Source organism: Tursiops truncatus, chromosome 4 (genome assembly GCF_011762595.2).
Source record: "Tursiops truncatus isolate mTurTru1 chromosome 4, mTurTru1.mat.Y, whole genome shotgun sequence".
Classification (NCBI taxonomy): Eukaryota; Metazoa; Chordata; class Mammalia; order Artiodactyla; family Delphinidae; genus Tursiops; species Tursiops truncatus.
The window spans coordinates 28,598,161-28,613,844 of NC_047037.1; the positions used below are offsets into that span (position 1 = coordinate 28,598,161).

General features: G+C 38.8%; 1 protein-coding gene across 4 annotated transcripts in view; it reads right to left on the reverse strand.

Moving 5' to 3' along the window:
- Positions 1 to 4,046: 4,046 nt before the first annotated feature.
- Positions 4,047 to 15,684, reverse strand: part of ESYT3 (extended synaptotagmin 3) — a 57,759-nt gene continuing 46,121 nt past the window's right edge. For 3 of the 4 annotated variants that reach the window (XM_019934233.3, XM_019934232.3, XM_019934231.3), the window contains 5 exons: positions 15,116 to 15,214; positions 14,459 to 14,590; positions 7,995 to 8,100; positions 7,110 to 7,159; positions 4,047 to 6,770 (listed from right to left, as the gene is read on the reverse strand). In XM_019934233.3, the coding sequence (XP_019789792.1) occupies positions 6,734 to 6,770; positions 7,110 to 7,159; positions 7,995 to 8,100; positions 14,459 to 14,590; positions 15,116 to 15,214 (424 nt within the window). In that variant the 3' untranslated portion in view covers positions 4,047 to 6,733. The other variant, XM_073803780.1, reaches the window with a different exon arrangement.

The window sequence follows — 15,684 nt, forward strand, 5'->3', positions numbered from 1 at the left end:
ACTGTTCATCTGTGTTGTTTTGTGTAGGTCTAGGTCATTTGTTTTCATTGGTGTCTAGTATTCCTCTATGAATGTTCCATAATCCATTTGTCTGTTCTACTAGAGATTGGCATTTGGGTTGTTTCTAGTTCTTGGCTGTTGTGAGCTACTGCTGTGAACATTCTTGTATGTGCATCCTTGTTCGCATGTGTGCAGGTTTTCTAGAAGCAATATCCAAGAAATAAAATTGCTGGGTACTAGAGTAAAACACATCTAACCATGTGAATGGAGCCTCTGGGGTTGTATAGTGTGCAACTTTAATGGAGAATGTATATTTCAACTTTAGAAGAAAATGCCAAACTCTTTTCCAAAGTGGTTGTACCAGTTTATACTCCCACCATTAATGTATGAGAGTTCCCATTTTTCCATATCTTGACCAATTTTGGGTAAGTCAGATTTTTTATTTTTGCCAGTATAGTGTATAGAGCTCTTAGTGTGGTTTTAATGTTCATTTTCCTGATTACTAATGAAGTTAAACATCTTTTCCTTTGTTTATTGGCCATTTGTATTTATTTTTTGAAGTGCTTGTATGTATCTTTGGTTCACTTTTCTATTGGACAGTCGGTCTTTTCCTATTGACTTGTAAGAGTTATTTATATATTCTGGTCATGAGCCATTTGACAGTTATATGTGTTGCAAATGTCTTCTTCCATTCCATGTCCTCTTTCCATTTTCCTCTAGTTTCTTTTTATGAACTGACAAACTTAATTTTAATATAGAGAGTATAGTTAAAGATGTAGAGATTTATAGTTAGTGCTCTAAGTGTCTTATGAAACCTTTCTCTAGTCACAAGTTGTAAAGTTATTCTCTTATCTTATAACTGTACACTTTTGCCTTTCACACTTAGTCTAATATACCTGCAGTTGTTTGATTTTTTAAATGTGGTATAAGTAAAGGACCATTTTTACATTTTCCATCATAGATACCCAGTTATCTCAGCACCATTTATTGAAAAATCTATTTCCCCTCTGCTCGTAGTGCTACCTCTGTCATGAATTGAATATCTGTGTGTGAATGGGTCTGTTACTGGACTCTCTTTTCTATTCTTTTGGTCCAGTTGTCTCTCCCTGCACTAGTACCCCACTGTTTTCATTATTTTAACTTTAAAATAAACTTTGGTATCCAGTTGACGGCCTCCCACCCTTTATGTTTCCATGTGTATTGAATCAGATTATCAAGTTACACACACGCACACACTACATATTGAGATTCTTTTTTCATTAAGGATAGGATCAGTGAGGAAAATCAGCATCTGTAATGTTGGGTCTTCAAACTCCAAATACAGCATAGCTCTCCATCTGGTTAGATTCCCTTTAACATTTCTAATAAAGTTTCATAATTTTCCCATAGGGGTTATTGTTGGATGTATTCATAGTATTTGATCTTTTATACATTTATAAATTATCTTTTTAAAATTTCATTTTCCAACTATTTCAGGAACAGAGAACTACAGTTGATTTTTTAAATATTAACTTTGCAGTTAGCAATCTTGCTAGAAACTCTCTGATTAACTCTAGCAGTATACCTTTAGATTATTTTGGATTTTTATGCTCATGATCATATCATCTGTATATAACAACAGTTTTGGTCAGATATACCTATTTTTTCTTGCCCAACTACATATGCCACAATACAGGGCTGAGTAGAAGTGGTGATAGCAAGCAGCCCTTTCTTATTCCAGATTTCAAAAGGAAAGCATTTAATGTTTCACCATTAAATATGATGTTTGCTACCATTACTATAAACAAATCTAAACTACCCTTGAGTATATCTTTTTCATCCTTTTATTTTCAACGCTTCTATGTGTTTGAAGTGAACCTCTTGTAAATAGCATATAGCTGTACTTTTTATTTTCATGGAATTTGACCCCCTTGCAGGTTTTAATAGTGGGTTTATTGTGATTACAAATATATTTAGAAGTCTTTTGCCTATCTTCTTTTGTATTTTCTATTTATCATATTTTTCTATGCTACTTTTTTCTTTCCTGTTTTTTTGGGGGTATTGAATTTCTCTTTATTTTTTTTTCTTCTTCACTACTGATTTGGAAGTTTTATATTTCAGCTCTGTTGATTTTTCTATTGTTACTCTATTTTATTGGTTATCTTAAAATTTTTAATATACACTTAGTCAAGGTCAGGAGATAGAAACTACATTGCACAGGTAGCCTAACAGGAAAATTTTAAAACAAGAATGGCTAACTAGTAATGGTAGTTACCTACTAAAAGGGGAGAAAAGGAGACTCTAAGGGGTATGCAGTAGCGACTTCAGAAAGCAGATACTACCCCCAGGGATAAAGGAGAGTGAACAAGGAAGGAACTTAGAAACTTAAAAATTGCCTTCCCACTAGGCTGAGATTTAAACCTTTGAGTAGAGGTCTGGCTGCTATAGGAACAGGCAACCAACTTGTGGCAAAGAAACTTGCCAGAGGGTGCTGGATGGTGCTGAACCACGAAGGCTATATTTACGTTTGCAAAGCCCAAGGGCGTGAGCCAAGAGTAAACTGTGGCGGTGCTTTGGTAACTGAGGATGGCCCTCACACAGCCAGGAAAAAAGCACCTCAGTAGAAGAAAGAAAGGCCCCTTCTTCCCACTCTGGCCTTGCGGTGTCTCTCCAGTGCCCTCATTTGGGAAGCCTAACCTCAAGCTCCCTGGCAAAGGAGAGGAGGCTGTGGTGTCTCTAGTATCAAAGCAGGGCAAAGATGGGTTGACTTGGAGCTGAAAGGTAATAAACTAGTAACTGCCACATACTAATAATTAATTTTTAAAATAGAAAACTATCTTTAATTTCTTAAATAAGGACTTTAACATTCCTCTGAACCAGCTTCATGGTCCTTCTTAGATGTCAGTGCTAGCATTTCAGTGCCACAGGCTTTTTGAACCCAGTTTTTACAAACATTTTTGGTTGCTTGCTTACTTTATATATCTTAAACAATCAAGACTTACGTAGGTTTACCAACACATTTTACAGATTTCTTTGCTCTCCATTGTTTCCCACATGCCACTTCTGCCTTAATGTTACATTTTCCTTCTTGCTGAAATACATCTAGTGGCCATTTTTCAGTTGGTATTCCCATGTGCTTCATATTTTTAAAATTGTTTTTGTTTTTATAATTTTTGCCTGTGAGCTTCCCTTTAGTGGGAATTATCTGCTACAGTGGTCCAACGTGTGCCCTAGGTGGGCATGACAACCCTAAGGGCTAGTTTTGTGGTTGCCTCTGTCAGGGCTTCACATGGTTGCAGGTTCTAAACCAATTTTCACATTAGTTTCCAGGTGTGGAGGTTTCCACACCAAGTCAACTGTGTGTAACTTCAGACCCCGTGGTCCTGTAGGAGAGAGTAGGTGATTGTTTCCACCCACTGCTGACAACCAACTGCTTGTCCTCATTGGCAGCAAAGGCATTTTCTGATGACAAAACTTTTCAGGCTCCTGTGCCTTACATAGTAGCTTTGCCTTCTCTCTGGTGTGTGCTAAAATTCTGGTTCTCTTCAAAACACCCCCTTCAACTCCTATACCCTGCTGTAGATTTTCTCTTTGGATCATCACCAGAACTTTACCTGTGTTACTTTTTTTTTTTGCGGTACGCGGGCCTCTCACTGTTGTGGCCTCTCCTGTGCGGAGCACGGTCTCCGGACACGCGGGCTCAGCGGCCATGGCTCACGGGCCCAGCCGCTCTGCAGCATGTGGGATCTTCCCGGACTGGGGCACGAACCCGCGTCCCCTGCATCGGCAGGCGGACCCCCAACCACTGCACCACCAGGGAAGCCCTACCTGTGTTACTTTTTAATCAACCATGTTTAAAATAAATGTCGTTCATGGTTTAACGAGGTTTTCTATGTGTTTGGAAGAGGACGGATAGGTTTTCACTTGTCTGCTTTGTCTGCCATCTTGCAGTAGTTGTTTTAGGGTTGCTGATATTCAGGACGTGACATATGATACATTCCCTCTACTCCTCTGGCACTTTATCATTTTCAAGCAACTTGTCTGTTTAGTGAACATTACAATGCCACTGTGAGGTAGATAGGACAGGCATCACTTGTCCCATTTTATTATGAGAATTTGTCACTCAAAACAGCAGAAACAAATTTTATTACACGTCGGCCATGTACTTAGCATAGCCTTGGATGGTGGGGGCGAAAATCAATTCAAGTAGCTTCTAGGTCAATTGGAGAGTAAACAGAAACATTAAATACCAGTCACAGTACAGGTAGTTGATTAGCATATGACCGTAGTAGATATTTAATAAACAGTTTTAAAAATTAAATGTTACATGGCAGGGATTTGCTAAAATGAAAAATGTACAGTGTTGATAGTAGATGCCCTAGATCAGGGGTCCCCAACCTCCGGGCCATGGACCGATACTGGTCCGTGGCATGTGAGAAACCGGGCTGCACAGCAGGAGGTAAGCGGCAGGTGAGCGAGCGAAGCTTCATCTGTATTTACAGCTGCTCCCCATCGCTCGCATTACCACATGAGCTCCGCCGCCTGTCAGATCAGCGGCAGCATTAGATTCTCATAGGAGCGCGAACCCTACTGTGAACTGCGAAGGATATAGGTTGCACGCTCCTTATGAGAATCTAATGCCTGATGATCTGAGTGGAGCTGAGGTGGTGATGCTAGTGCTGGGGAGCGGCTGCAAATACAGACTATCATTAGAGAGAGGTTTGACTGCACAGAGACCATAATAAATCAGTTGCTTTCAGACTCATCTCAAAACCCTATCAGTTGGGTATAAAATGGTAATTCACTATTGTTTAGATGTACATTTCTCTGATTACTTAGTGCAGTCAAGGCATCTTTTCATGTGTAGCCTGCATTCAGATTTCTCGTCTATGAATTGCCTGTTGTGAAAAATATCTTCAGAGTGACCCTTAGCTTCTTCTACAACGTGAGGAAATTATAATGAGGGTATAAAAATGTTAAGGACTGCTGCTAACCAATGACTGAGTTTTTAAATACTTGGCCAGGATAAGAGTAGTCTCTCTTATTTTTGTAAAGCTATGATGCATTCTCCACCCCACTGCAATCTGATTTGTTCTTCTGCTAACTATTTCTTTTTAAAATGGAGCATTAAATGTAAACCAGCCCTTTCTATTTTGGTCAAGGTCTAAAAACATCCATTTAGAAATATGAATACAATAAACCTGACATTTGCAACAACAACAACAAAAAACCCTATCAGTGAGTGGCAAGTGAAAACAAGCTCAGGGTCCCACTGATTCTGCATTATGGTGAGTTGTATAATTATTTCATTATATATTACAGTGTAATAATAATAGAAATAAAGTGCACAATAAATATAATGTGCTTGAATCATCCCCAAACCATTCCCTTCCCCGCCCCAGTCTGTGGAAAAATTATCTTCTACGAAACCGGTCCCTGGTGCCAAAAAAGTTGGGGACCGCTGCCCTAGGTCAGGGGGAGAGGCCCTGTCAGTGTGGGGTGGCTTAATGGAGGAGGTGGGTTTGACATAGGCCTCTAAGAGGTAAGTAGGATTAGTAGACAGGATATATATGGACTGTTCTGGAACAGAGCATCTGCACATGAATAAGGTAGCAGAAAACTGGAGACCTGATTATGTTAGGTCTGAAACACAAGGAGTGGGCTTGAATTTTGTAGAAAGCAGGAAATAATAATTTATAAGTGAGAGTAAAATGACAAAAACTTTGTTTTAAGATGTTACCATTCTTCAGAAAAGTGGCAGTGAAGGCAGTGGTAGGGAGAGGAAACTGATGGCAGGGGGTACTGCCTGCGTAGATAAGTGAAGAGGATGTGACTCGACAACAGCTCTAGGAGCGTGAGAAAGGACAAGAATATGTGGTTTTATAAAGTCTGAAATGCAGAAGAGGCACTTGTTTAAATATACAATTTACATATTTTGCTTTTAACATGTTGTTTAGGTGAACCAGCCCTCTCTTAGAAGAGTGGAGCAGAATTCCCAAACCTATCTGAGAGAGATACAGAAAGCCCCTTGTTCTCTGGCACTGACACTCGGCAGCAGCCTCCAGTGCTCTATGGGAGTGCAGACGTAGACCTGGGTTTGAAACTTTTCTTACATTTTCCTATGGAAATAATGCCAAATGCTAGAGTTTGGTCCCAGGCCATCCCACACTGGAGTACTATCACTAACATTGTTGCCATCAGGAAAGTACATTTTAGTTCCAAATCAGATACATGAACGAACCTCCAGGCAGAGAAGTACCAGAGGTGGCAGCCAGCAGGGCTTAGATAGAGTTAGCTCTTGGCACTTTTTGGTGGATCACTTTTTAGTCCCATAAAAGAAGCCTCCTCCCTTGGTCAGTCACTGCCCAGGAATACTGATAGCTGCTTCACAAACAGACCTCCCTCACCCTCTGTGTCTGAGACAGGACACTTTTGGTGCATACATTCACGCGAGTCCTATGTCAGTGAAAATTCACCACTGAGGTTCTGATAATTTGTTAGGCACAAATACGCTGCTTGTTTATGGATTTAAACAATTAAATCCAATCAAGAAAGAGTAGTTCTTGCTTTTACATGTGTTTACCTCTTCCTAATACTATCCAGTCATGCAGTTATACTGCACACAAGAATGTGTGTGTGTGTGTGTGTGTGTGTGTATGTATATGTATGTATTTTTTTCAAATGGCTGTTCTGATTTAAGTTACAAAATATACATATGTACACATTTAAAAAATAAAGATGTTGTTGTTCATCATCAACTTCTGGGCTGGCCATCTGGAGTCAGCTCATACCTGTAAGATAGTTGAGTTTGGACTTGTGTTAGTATTGAGAGTGTGCTGTGGCAACATCAGGACAGGTGGCCTAATCTACCCTACCTGGGCCTCTGTGGGACCAGCAGAACTCACCTCTGTAAGTTGGCTGGCCAGGGTTAAGACTAGGGCTTACAGAGGTCCTTTAGGTAAGTGAAATCTGTAGGCAGTAAAGCCTTAAGGTGATAATGTCTCCTTTATAAACAAAGGAGCTGATATGTACTGAAAAGGGAAGAACTTTGGAGAGAGAATATGGGCAACTGTCTGAGACAATGTCTTGAGTAGCAAATTTAATTTGATCAAATGAAAGGGCTTACTTACCACTGTGAGAAGCCCTTATTCAGATCTTCTTTTGATAAGTCAATCAGTACCTAAACAAACACAAATAATCAGTTCCCTTCCCCAAAACTGCATTAAATGGAAACATATTGGGATAAATGAAATTGATCATAAAAAGGGCCTCCTTGAGTTCTGAGCAGGAGCTCTTTTTCCTTTGGATTTCAATACAGAACCTCTCCAGAAGGACAGTACTGACACTGACCTCAGTGTCCTGGGAAGAGGTGAATTGCTGTTTGCAGTTGTACCTCAGGAATTTATTTATGAATGTTTTAGAGAGAACAGCTTGCCTTTACTCATGAACTGATCCAGAATTTTAAGCAAGACACCATAGTTTCCTCAGTAGTAAAAATGGGGATATCATCACCTACTTCACAGAAGTGGGCTTTTAAAAATGAGTATAAGAGGTGTTTATTAAAATACAACAACTACAGAGTGTACAAATATTCTTTTTTGTCTCTCCTTGGCATCTTCCTGAGGATTATATTTCCTTTACTTCTAACTTTAAGTAAAATCCCATTCACCACAAAAATCTTGACATAATGAGATCCAAGCTTCACACAATGCTGTATTTATCAAAACAATACTTAATTCCATAGTAGAAGTTCAAATACTTGTGTAGCGATGAACTTGGATATTCAAGTTTGTTAAAATAGGGTTTATTATATTAATTTATATACTTCAGTTTCAAGAGTATTTTTTAAAAAGACACAAAACAAAAAGCCTCCCAATGAGGCTATACCTTCCTTGAAGTCAGTTCTGGTAATAGCCAGATGATCCCATCAGAATTTCTGCAAGGGTGTGTTCCACCAGTGAACTCCAGTTAGCCAACAGGAGGGAAAGAATGACAAAAGTCCCTTTTGTACTTACTTTTCCTAGCTCCTTCCTTCTGTGTGAGCCAAGTGGCCTACTGTTTTTCACTGCGATGTCTAGTGACCTCTTCTTTACTTCATCCAAGGGAACAAAAAATTCAAATCTTTAAGGAGCAAAAAGTCAGGAAATGCGATTTATATATTTTAATCATTTTCACTGAAAATCTCAAGTGTTTCATCCATTTGCCTACCTTTAAAACAGAAGATATAGACTATAGAGAAGAGCATCTAGAACAGTACTGGCTTACAGCAGATACTCAGTGCATCATTATGATAGATAATCACTGTCCCGTGTTATATTCACAAACCTTGGAAGTGTCAAGAGGCTGTTTGCTTCTCTGAGAAGTTCCTTGAACTATTGTGCTTTGGGGTTTGCTTCTTTCCTTCTCTGACTCTACTCTGGTTGTCACTCTTTCGGCTGCCCCTTCTCTCTCAGAACAGTGCCAGCTAAGGGCTAGGATGCTGAATAATTAGGTTTGCTGGAATTGCATGGAAAACAGTGGTCTTTTCCCACTTACGCCTGTGGAGTAAGGCAGAGGAATCTTAGTATACAAGCTTTGTCGTGTACTCATAAGATGCCTCTGGACTCCTTACATTTCTGGTTTTAAAAAAAAAAAAAGTCTTCAAATTTTTTTAATTGAGTGAAAGATTCTTTAAATTCTATAGTGCTTCACACTTTTGAAAAGTTTGACACACATGATTCAATATAATCCCATAATAGCTTTTAATTTTTTAAATTGAGATATAAGTGACATAGCATTATTGGTTTCATGTTTACCATAATGATGTGATTTGGATATGTTGTGAAATGATCAGTCTAATTAACATCTATCGCCATACATAGTTACAAAAAAATTTTTTTCTTGTGATGAGAACTTTCAAGATCCACTCTCCTAGCTACTTTCAAGTATGTAATACAGTATTATTAACTATAGTCACCATGCTGTACATTATAACTCCATGAATATTCATTTTATAACTGGAAATTTGTACCTTTTGACCAGTCATCTATTTTACACACACCCCAACCGCCAACTCTGGCAACCACCAATATGTTCTCTATATCCATAAGCTTGGGTTTTGTTGTTTGGTTGGTTTTTGGCATTTTTAGATTCCACATATAAGTGAGATCGTAAGTAATTATCTTTTTCTGCCTTATTTAACTTAGCATAATGCCCTCAAGGTCTATCCATGTTGTTTCAAATGGCAAGATTTCATTCTTTTTCATGAGTAAATAATATTCTATGGTATATATATATATATATATATATATATATATATACACACATATATATACATATATATACATATATACATATATACACACACACACACACACACACACACACACACACACACACACACCCCACATTTTAAAAAATCCATTCATCCATCAGTGGACATTTAGGTTGTTTCCATGTCTTGGCTATTGTAAATAATGCCACAGTGAACATGGGGGTACATATATCATTTTGAATTAGTGTTGTTTTATTTGGATAAATACCCAGAAATGGAATTGCTGCATTGTATGGTAGTTCTATTTTTGATTTTTTGAGGAACGTCCATGCTGTTTTCCATAGCAGCTGCCCCAATTTACGTTCCCACCAGCTGTGCCTAAGGGTTCCCTTTTCTCCACATCCTCACCAACACTTGTTATTTCTTTTTGATAATAGCCATTCTGACAGGTGTGAGGTGATATTTCATTGTGGTTTTGATTTGCATTTCCCTGATGATTAATGATGTTGAGCATCTTTTCATATACCTACTGACCAATTGTATGTCTTCTTTGGAACAATGTCTATTCAGAGCCTCTGCCCATTTTTTAATCAGATTGTTTGATTTTTTTGCTATTGAGTTCTATGAGTTCTTTGTAGATTTTGGATATTAACTACTTTTCCAATATATTATCTGAAAGTATGTTCTTCCATTCGGTAGGTTGTCTTTTTTTTTTTTTTTTTTTTTGCGGTACGCGGGCCTCTCACTGTTGTGGCCTCTCCCGTTGCGGAGCACAGGCTCCGTACGCGCAGGCTCAGCAGCCATGGCTCACGGGCCCAGCTGCTCCGCGGCATGTGGGATCTTCCTGGACCGGGGCACGAACCCGCGTCCCCTGCATCGGCAGGCGGACTCTCAACCACTGCGCCACCAGGGAAGCCCCGGTAGGTTGTCTTTTCATTTTGTTGATGGTTTCCTTTGCTGTTCAGAAGCCTTTTAGTTTAATGTAGTCTCATGTAGTCTCACTTGTTTATTTTTGCTTTAGTCGCCTTTGGTTTTGGTGTCAAATCCAAAAAACCATTGCCAAGACTGATGTCAATGAGCTTAACCCACCTATGTTCACTTCTAAGAGTTTCAGAGTTTCAGCTCTTACTTTCAAGTCTTTAGTCCATTTTGAGTTAATTTTTGTGTCTAGTATAAGATAGTGGTTGAATTTTATTCTGTTGCATGTGGCTGTCCAATTTTCCTAACACCACTTATTGAAGAGACTGTGCTTTCCCCCATTATACATTCTTGGCTCCTTTGCCATAAGTTAATCAGCTATACATGTGTGGACAAAAGCAATCTACAGATTCAATGCAATCAAAATTCCAATGGCATTTGTCACAGAAATAGAACAAACAATCCTAAAATTTGCATGGCACCACCAAAGAGCCAAAGTAATCTTGAGAAAGATGAACAAAGCTGGAGGCATCATGCTCCCTGATGCCTCCAGGCATCAAACTATATTACAAAGTTATAATAATCAAAACAGTATGGTTCTGGCATAAAAAGAGACAGATCAATGGGACCGAATAGACAGCTCAGAAATAATAATGTTTAACATTATTAATTCTTCCAGTTCATGAGCATGATATACTTTTCCATCTGTTTGTGTTGTCTTCGATTTCTTTCATCAGCGTCTTACAGTTTTCAGAGCACAGGTCTCTTACCTCCTCAGTTAGATTTACTCCTAGATATTTTATTTTTGATGCAATTATAAATGGATTTTCTTAATTTCTCTGATAGTTTGTTGTTAGTGTATAGAAATGCAACAGATTTCTGTATATTAATTTTGTATCCTGCAATGTTACTGAATTCATTTATTAGTTCTAATAGGTTTTTGGTGACATCTTTAGCATTTTCTTTATAAAGCATCATGTCATCTTTAAACAGTGACAGTTTTACTTCTCTCTTTGGATTCCTTTTTTTTTTTTTCCCTTGTCTGATTGCTGTGGCTAGGACTTCCAATACTATGTTTAAACCTGGTAAGAGTGGGCATCCTTGTCTGAGGGTAGTGCTTGTCTTGTAAAATGAGTTTTGCAACTGTTCCCTTTTCTATATTTTGGAAGAGTCTGGGGATGGCTGGTGTTAATTCTTCTCTGAATATTTGGTAGAATTCACTAGTGAAGTTGTGTGGTCCTGGACCTGTTTGTTGGGAGATTTTTGATTATTGATTCAAACTTCTTACTAGTAATCAGTCTGTTCAGATTTTCTTTTTCTTCATTATACAGTCTTGGTAGGTTGTATCTTTCTAGGAATATATCCTTTTCTTCTAGGTTATCTAATTTGTTGGCATATAACTATTCATAGTAGTCTCTTATCCTTTGTATTTCTGTGGTATCAATTTTACAGTTCCTCTTTCCTCTTTTATGTCCTCTTTTTTTCTTGGTGAGTCTAGCTAAAGGTTTATCAATTTTGTTTATCTTTTCAAAGAACCAGCTCTAAGTTTCATTGATTTTTTTTCTATTGTCTTTTTAGTCTGTATTTCCATTCTGAACTTTATTTCCTTCCTTCTGCTGACTTTGGACTTTATTCTTCTTTTTCTAATTCCTTGAGGTGTAAAGTTAGGTTGTTTATTTGAGATTTTTCTTATTTCTTACTTTTCTTGTTTATGATATATGCATTTATTGCTATGAAATTCCTTCTTAGAACTGCTTTTGCTGCATCTCATAAATTTTGTTATGTTACATTTCCATTTTCTTTGTCTGAAGGTGTTTTTTGATTTCTCTTGATTTCTTGATATGATTTCAATCTTCTTAAATTTATTAAGACTTGTTTGTGGCAGCCTAGTATATGATCTATCCTGGAGAATGTTCTATGTGCACTTGAGAAGAATGTGTATTCTGCTGCTTTGGGATGGACTGTTCTTTGTATATCTGTTAAGTTCATCTGGTCTAACATGTCATATACAGCTAATGCTTCCTTATTGAATTTGTCTGGATAATCTATCCTTTGATGAAAGTAGGGTATTAAAGTACCCTACTATTATTATTTTATTGCTGTCTATGTCTCCCTTTAGGTCTGTGAATATTTGCTTTATGTATTTAGGTGCTCTTATGTTGGGTACATAAATATTTACAAATACTATATCCTCTTGTTGGATTGACCCCTTTATCATTATGTAATGCCCTTGTCTTTTATTACAGTCTTTGTTTTAAAGTCTGTTTTGTCTAATATAAGTATAGCAACACCCTGGCTTTCTTTCAGTTTTTATTTGCGTGGAATATCTTTTTCCATCCTTCACTTTCTGTCTGTGTGCATCTTTCAATCTGAAGTGAGTCTCTTGTAGGCAGCATGTAGATGGGTCTTGTTTTTTTTTTTTTTTAAATCCACTTAGCCACTCTCTTTTGATTGGAGAATTAGTCCATTTACATTTAAAGTAATTATTGACAGGTATGTACTTATTGCTATTTTATTAATTTTTTACTGGCTGTTTTGTAGATCCTCTCTGTTCCTTTTTTCTTCTCTTGCTCCCTTTGTGGTTTGATGACTAGTGGTATGCTTAGGTTCCTTTTTCTTTATCATTTGTGTACCTACTATAGGTTTTTGCTTTGTGCTTACCATTATGCTTACATATGACAACTTCCAACAGTCTATTTTAAGTTGGTAACTTAAGTGTGAATGCATTTTAGGGGCTTCCCTGGTGGCACAGTGGTTAAGAATCCACCTGCCAATGCAGGGGACACAGGTTTGAGCCCTGGTCCGGGAAGATCCCACATGCCGCAGAGCAACTAAAAGCCCGTGCGCCACAATTACTAAGCCCGCACACCTAGAGCCTGTGCTCAACAACAAGAGAAGCTTAAAGAAATCTCTTGTAAGCTGGTTTAGTGATGGTGAACTCCTTTAGCTTTTGCTTGTCTGGAAAACTCTCCTTCAATTCTGAATGATAACTTTCCCTGGTAGAGTATTTTTGGTTGGAAGTGTTTTCCTTTGAGCACTTTGACTATTGTGCCACTCCATTCTGGCCTGCAAAGTTTCTGCTGATGGTCTTATAGCGGGGCTCCCTGTAATGTAACTACTTGTTTTTCTTTTGCTGTTTTTAAGATTCTCTCCTTGTCGTTAACTTTAGAGATTTTAATTATAATGTATATGGTATGAATCATGTACTCAACAAGAGACCTCTGAACTCCTTACTTCTAGGTTTACGTTTAAGATGGAGGTTGCCAAGTCTGCCTCGTAGATAATCCAGGCATATCTTGCTGTTACAATTTTGAGAGAGAATTACTAACAGATTAGGTTTGTCACAAAAGTCAATCTCCTGTGTTCCCACATAACAATTTTGACATCCTTTTATAATTGTGTCAGAGCTCTCTGAAGGCAACACCTTTCACCTGTGTGGCTGTAGAATATAGGATGGTGCCTGGTATGTAGAGTGTTCAATAAATACTCAATGAATATATTCTCTCTCCCCCACTCTTTCATGGTATCGGTGAACTCAAAAGGTAGCTTTTGAAGGAGCATATTAGTCGTTAGACATGGCCCATAAAGGACTCAGTACAACTCTTTTTAAAATGAGTAGTTATTGACCAAGATAAGAGGAAACCAACATTATCAGATGTATCTTCCTAGGCTGGCTAGCAATGTCTTCTCTTAGGATCCCACAGCAAAAGGAAGCAATGATGGGATTCTGACTTCCATACCTTGTGATCAACTTGAAATCAAGAATTAGAATATTAAGGTTAAGACTTGCCACCACAGACCCATCAAAAGCAAGAAATGTGATTAGACTCTGTCTACTGGTTTGTCCCCAAAGACATGGGTGGACACGCGAGGGGAGGGTATCTGTTCTACCTGCCACCTGTGCTTTGTTGCGGGTGGGAAGACAGGCCAAAGAGCCTGGAGCTTTGGAGGAAATTTTAGGTCCTTAGGTTCAAGGTACGTTTATTTTTGATCGAAAGAAAATATATTTGACCAGATTCAAATCCTTTTACTGCCAAAGAGGCTTCATTTAAAGAGAAAGAGTATGGAACATTTTATAATCAGGAGCACTTTAGTCCTATGGACAAGAAAGTGGGTAGCTGTTTTGCTAAACTTCCCTGGCAGTCCTTTTCTCTCACTGAAGTATAGAAGCTTTATGAAAGCATAGACTGTGTAGTCCTGTTCAACCCCAGCCCTTCCCAGAATCTGGCAGCTGCCAGGTACACAGGAGGTCCTCAGCAAATACTCGAGCGGCTGAGGCACTCTAGGTAGGCCACCTGGGCCACTTACCGCTCATCAAACAGGGGATCCAGGGTCTTCCGCTTCACTGAGGTCTTCTTACGACTTGCCCACCTCCTTTCTGGCAACAAGTAGACACGGACGTAGGGATCAGCTCCTCTGCTGGTACAGGGCATCAGGTTTCTGATTTGGTTTCAAAGACATTAAAGAAAAAAGGCCTCTGGTTTTGAAATACTGAAAGTACTCATTTAGAGAAAGCTGTACTATCCATACAGCTTTAGATGGCCTTGAGGATAAAAATGCCCTGCAGTCTAGACCAAAAAAAGCAAAAGTCTGCAGAATTCAGAGGCTATCAGGTGCATGGTTTTGTAAACATGCATTTTGTAAAGTTGGGTGTAGAGCCAAGTACCATTCCATCTAAAGGAAGTTGAAGATTCTCACTTGAGAAAATGTCCTGGCTCCAAACCACCCCAGACAATTTTGCAGTGGTTGTGTCTGAGCAAAGCCCTTGGCTCTGGAGCCCCTCAGCACCACTGAGGATCTGTTACAGCATGCACAGCATGCAGGCCTTCAGACCTCGTTCCTTCCAAATGTCTACCTTGTCTGCCTTGGGGCTGCCTGCCCCTGCCACTGCTCCAAGTGCCCCCACTCTGATTTTGGTCACCTGATGCTCTCAAAGAACCTTTCCTGGCCCTAGCATCCCTTTACCTGCAGCCGTTGATTAGCACGCTGAGACAGTGCTGCAGACACACATAGCGCACCGTGAGCTGAATCTCACCCAGCCCCTGATGCCTGAGATCCCCGTCTCTGTAAAGAAAGGCTTTGTCATTTCTCTTGCCATTACAAGTGCTGACCTCTCCCCGCACCCCCAAGAAGTATGTAAGTTAATAAAATAATTCTCAGTAAGGTTCCTTTTAGTTGGAAGTCAGTTCTATCCAGCATTCATGTAAAATTATCCTATTTCACAGTAGGAAAAGCATGGCACAGTAGGAAGAACCCTGGAGCAGAATCTGCCTTTATACTATGATTTCTTGTGGAACCTTGGGTGAGTTATTCGACCTTTATGATAGTAAGTTCTATCTTGTAGGGTTATTGTGAAGATCAAATTAAATAACATGCTAAGCCCAGAGTCAACAGTTAATAAATGGCAGCCACTGCTTATATAATTCCACATTCTAAGCTTTCCATATCATCCCAGTATAAATAACCCTTTAGAATTCAGGGTATGCTTCTGCTGTAAGGAACCTTAACAACTGAAGTCCAACATCTATTTTATA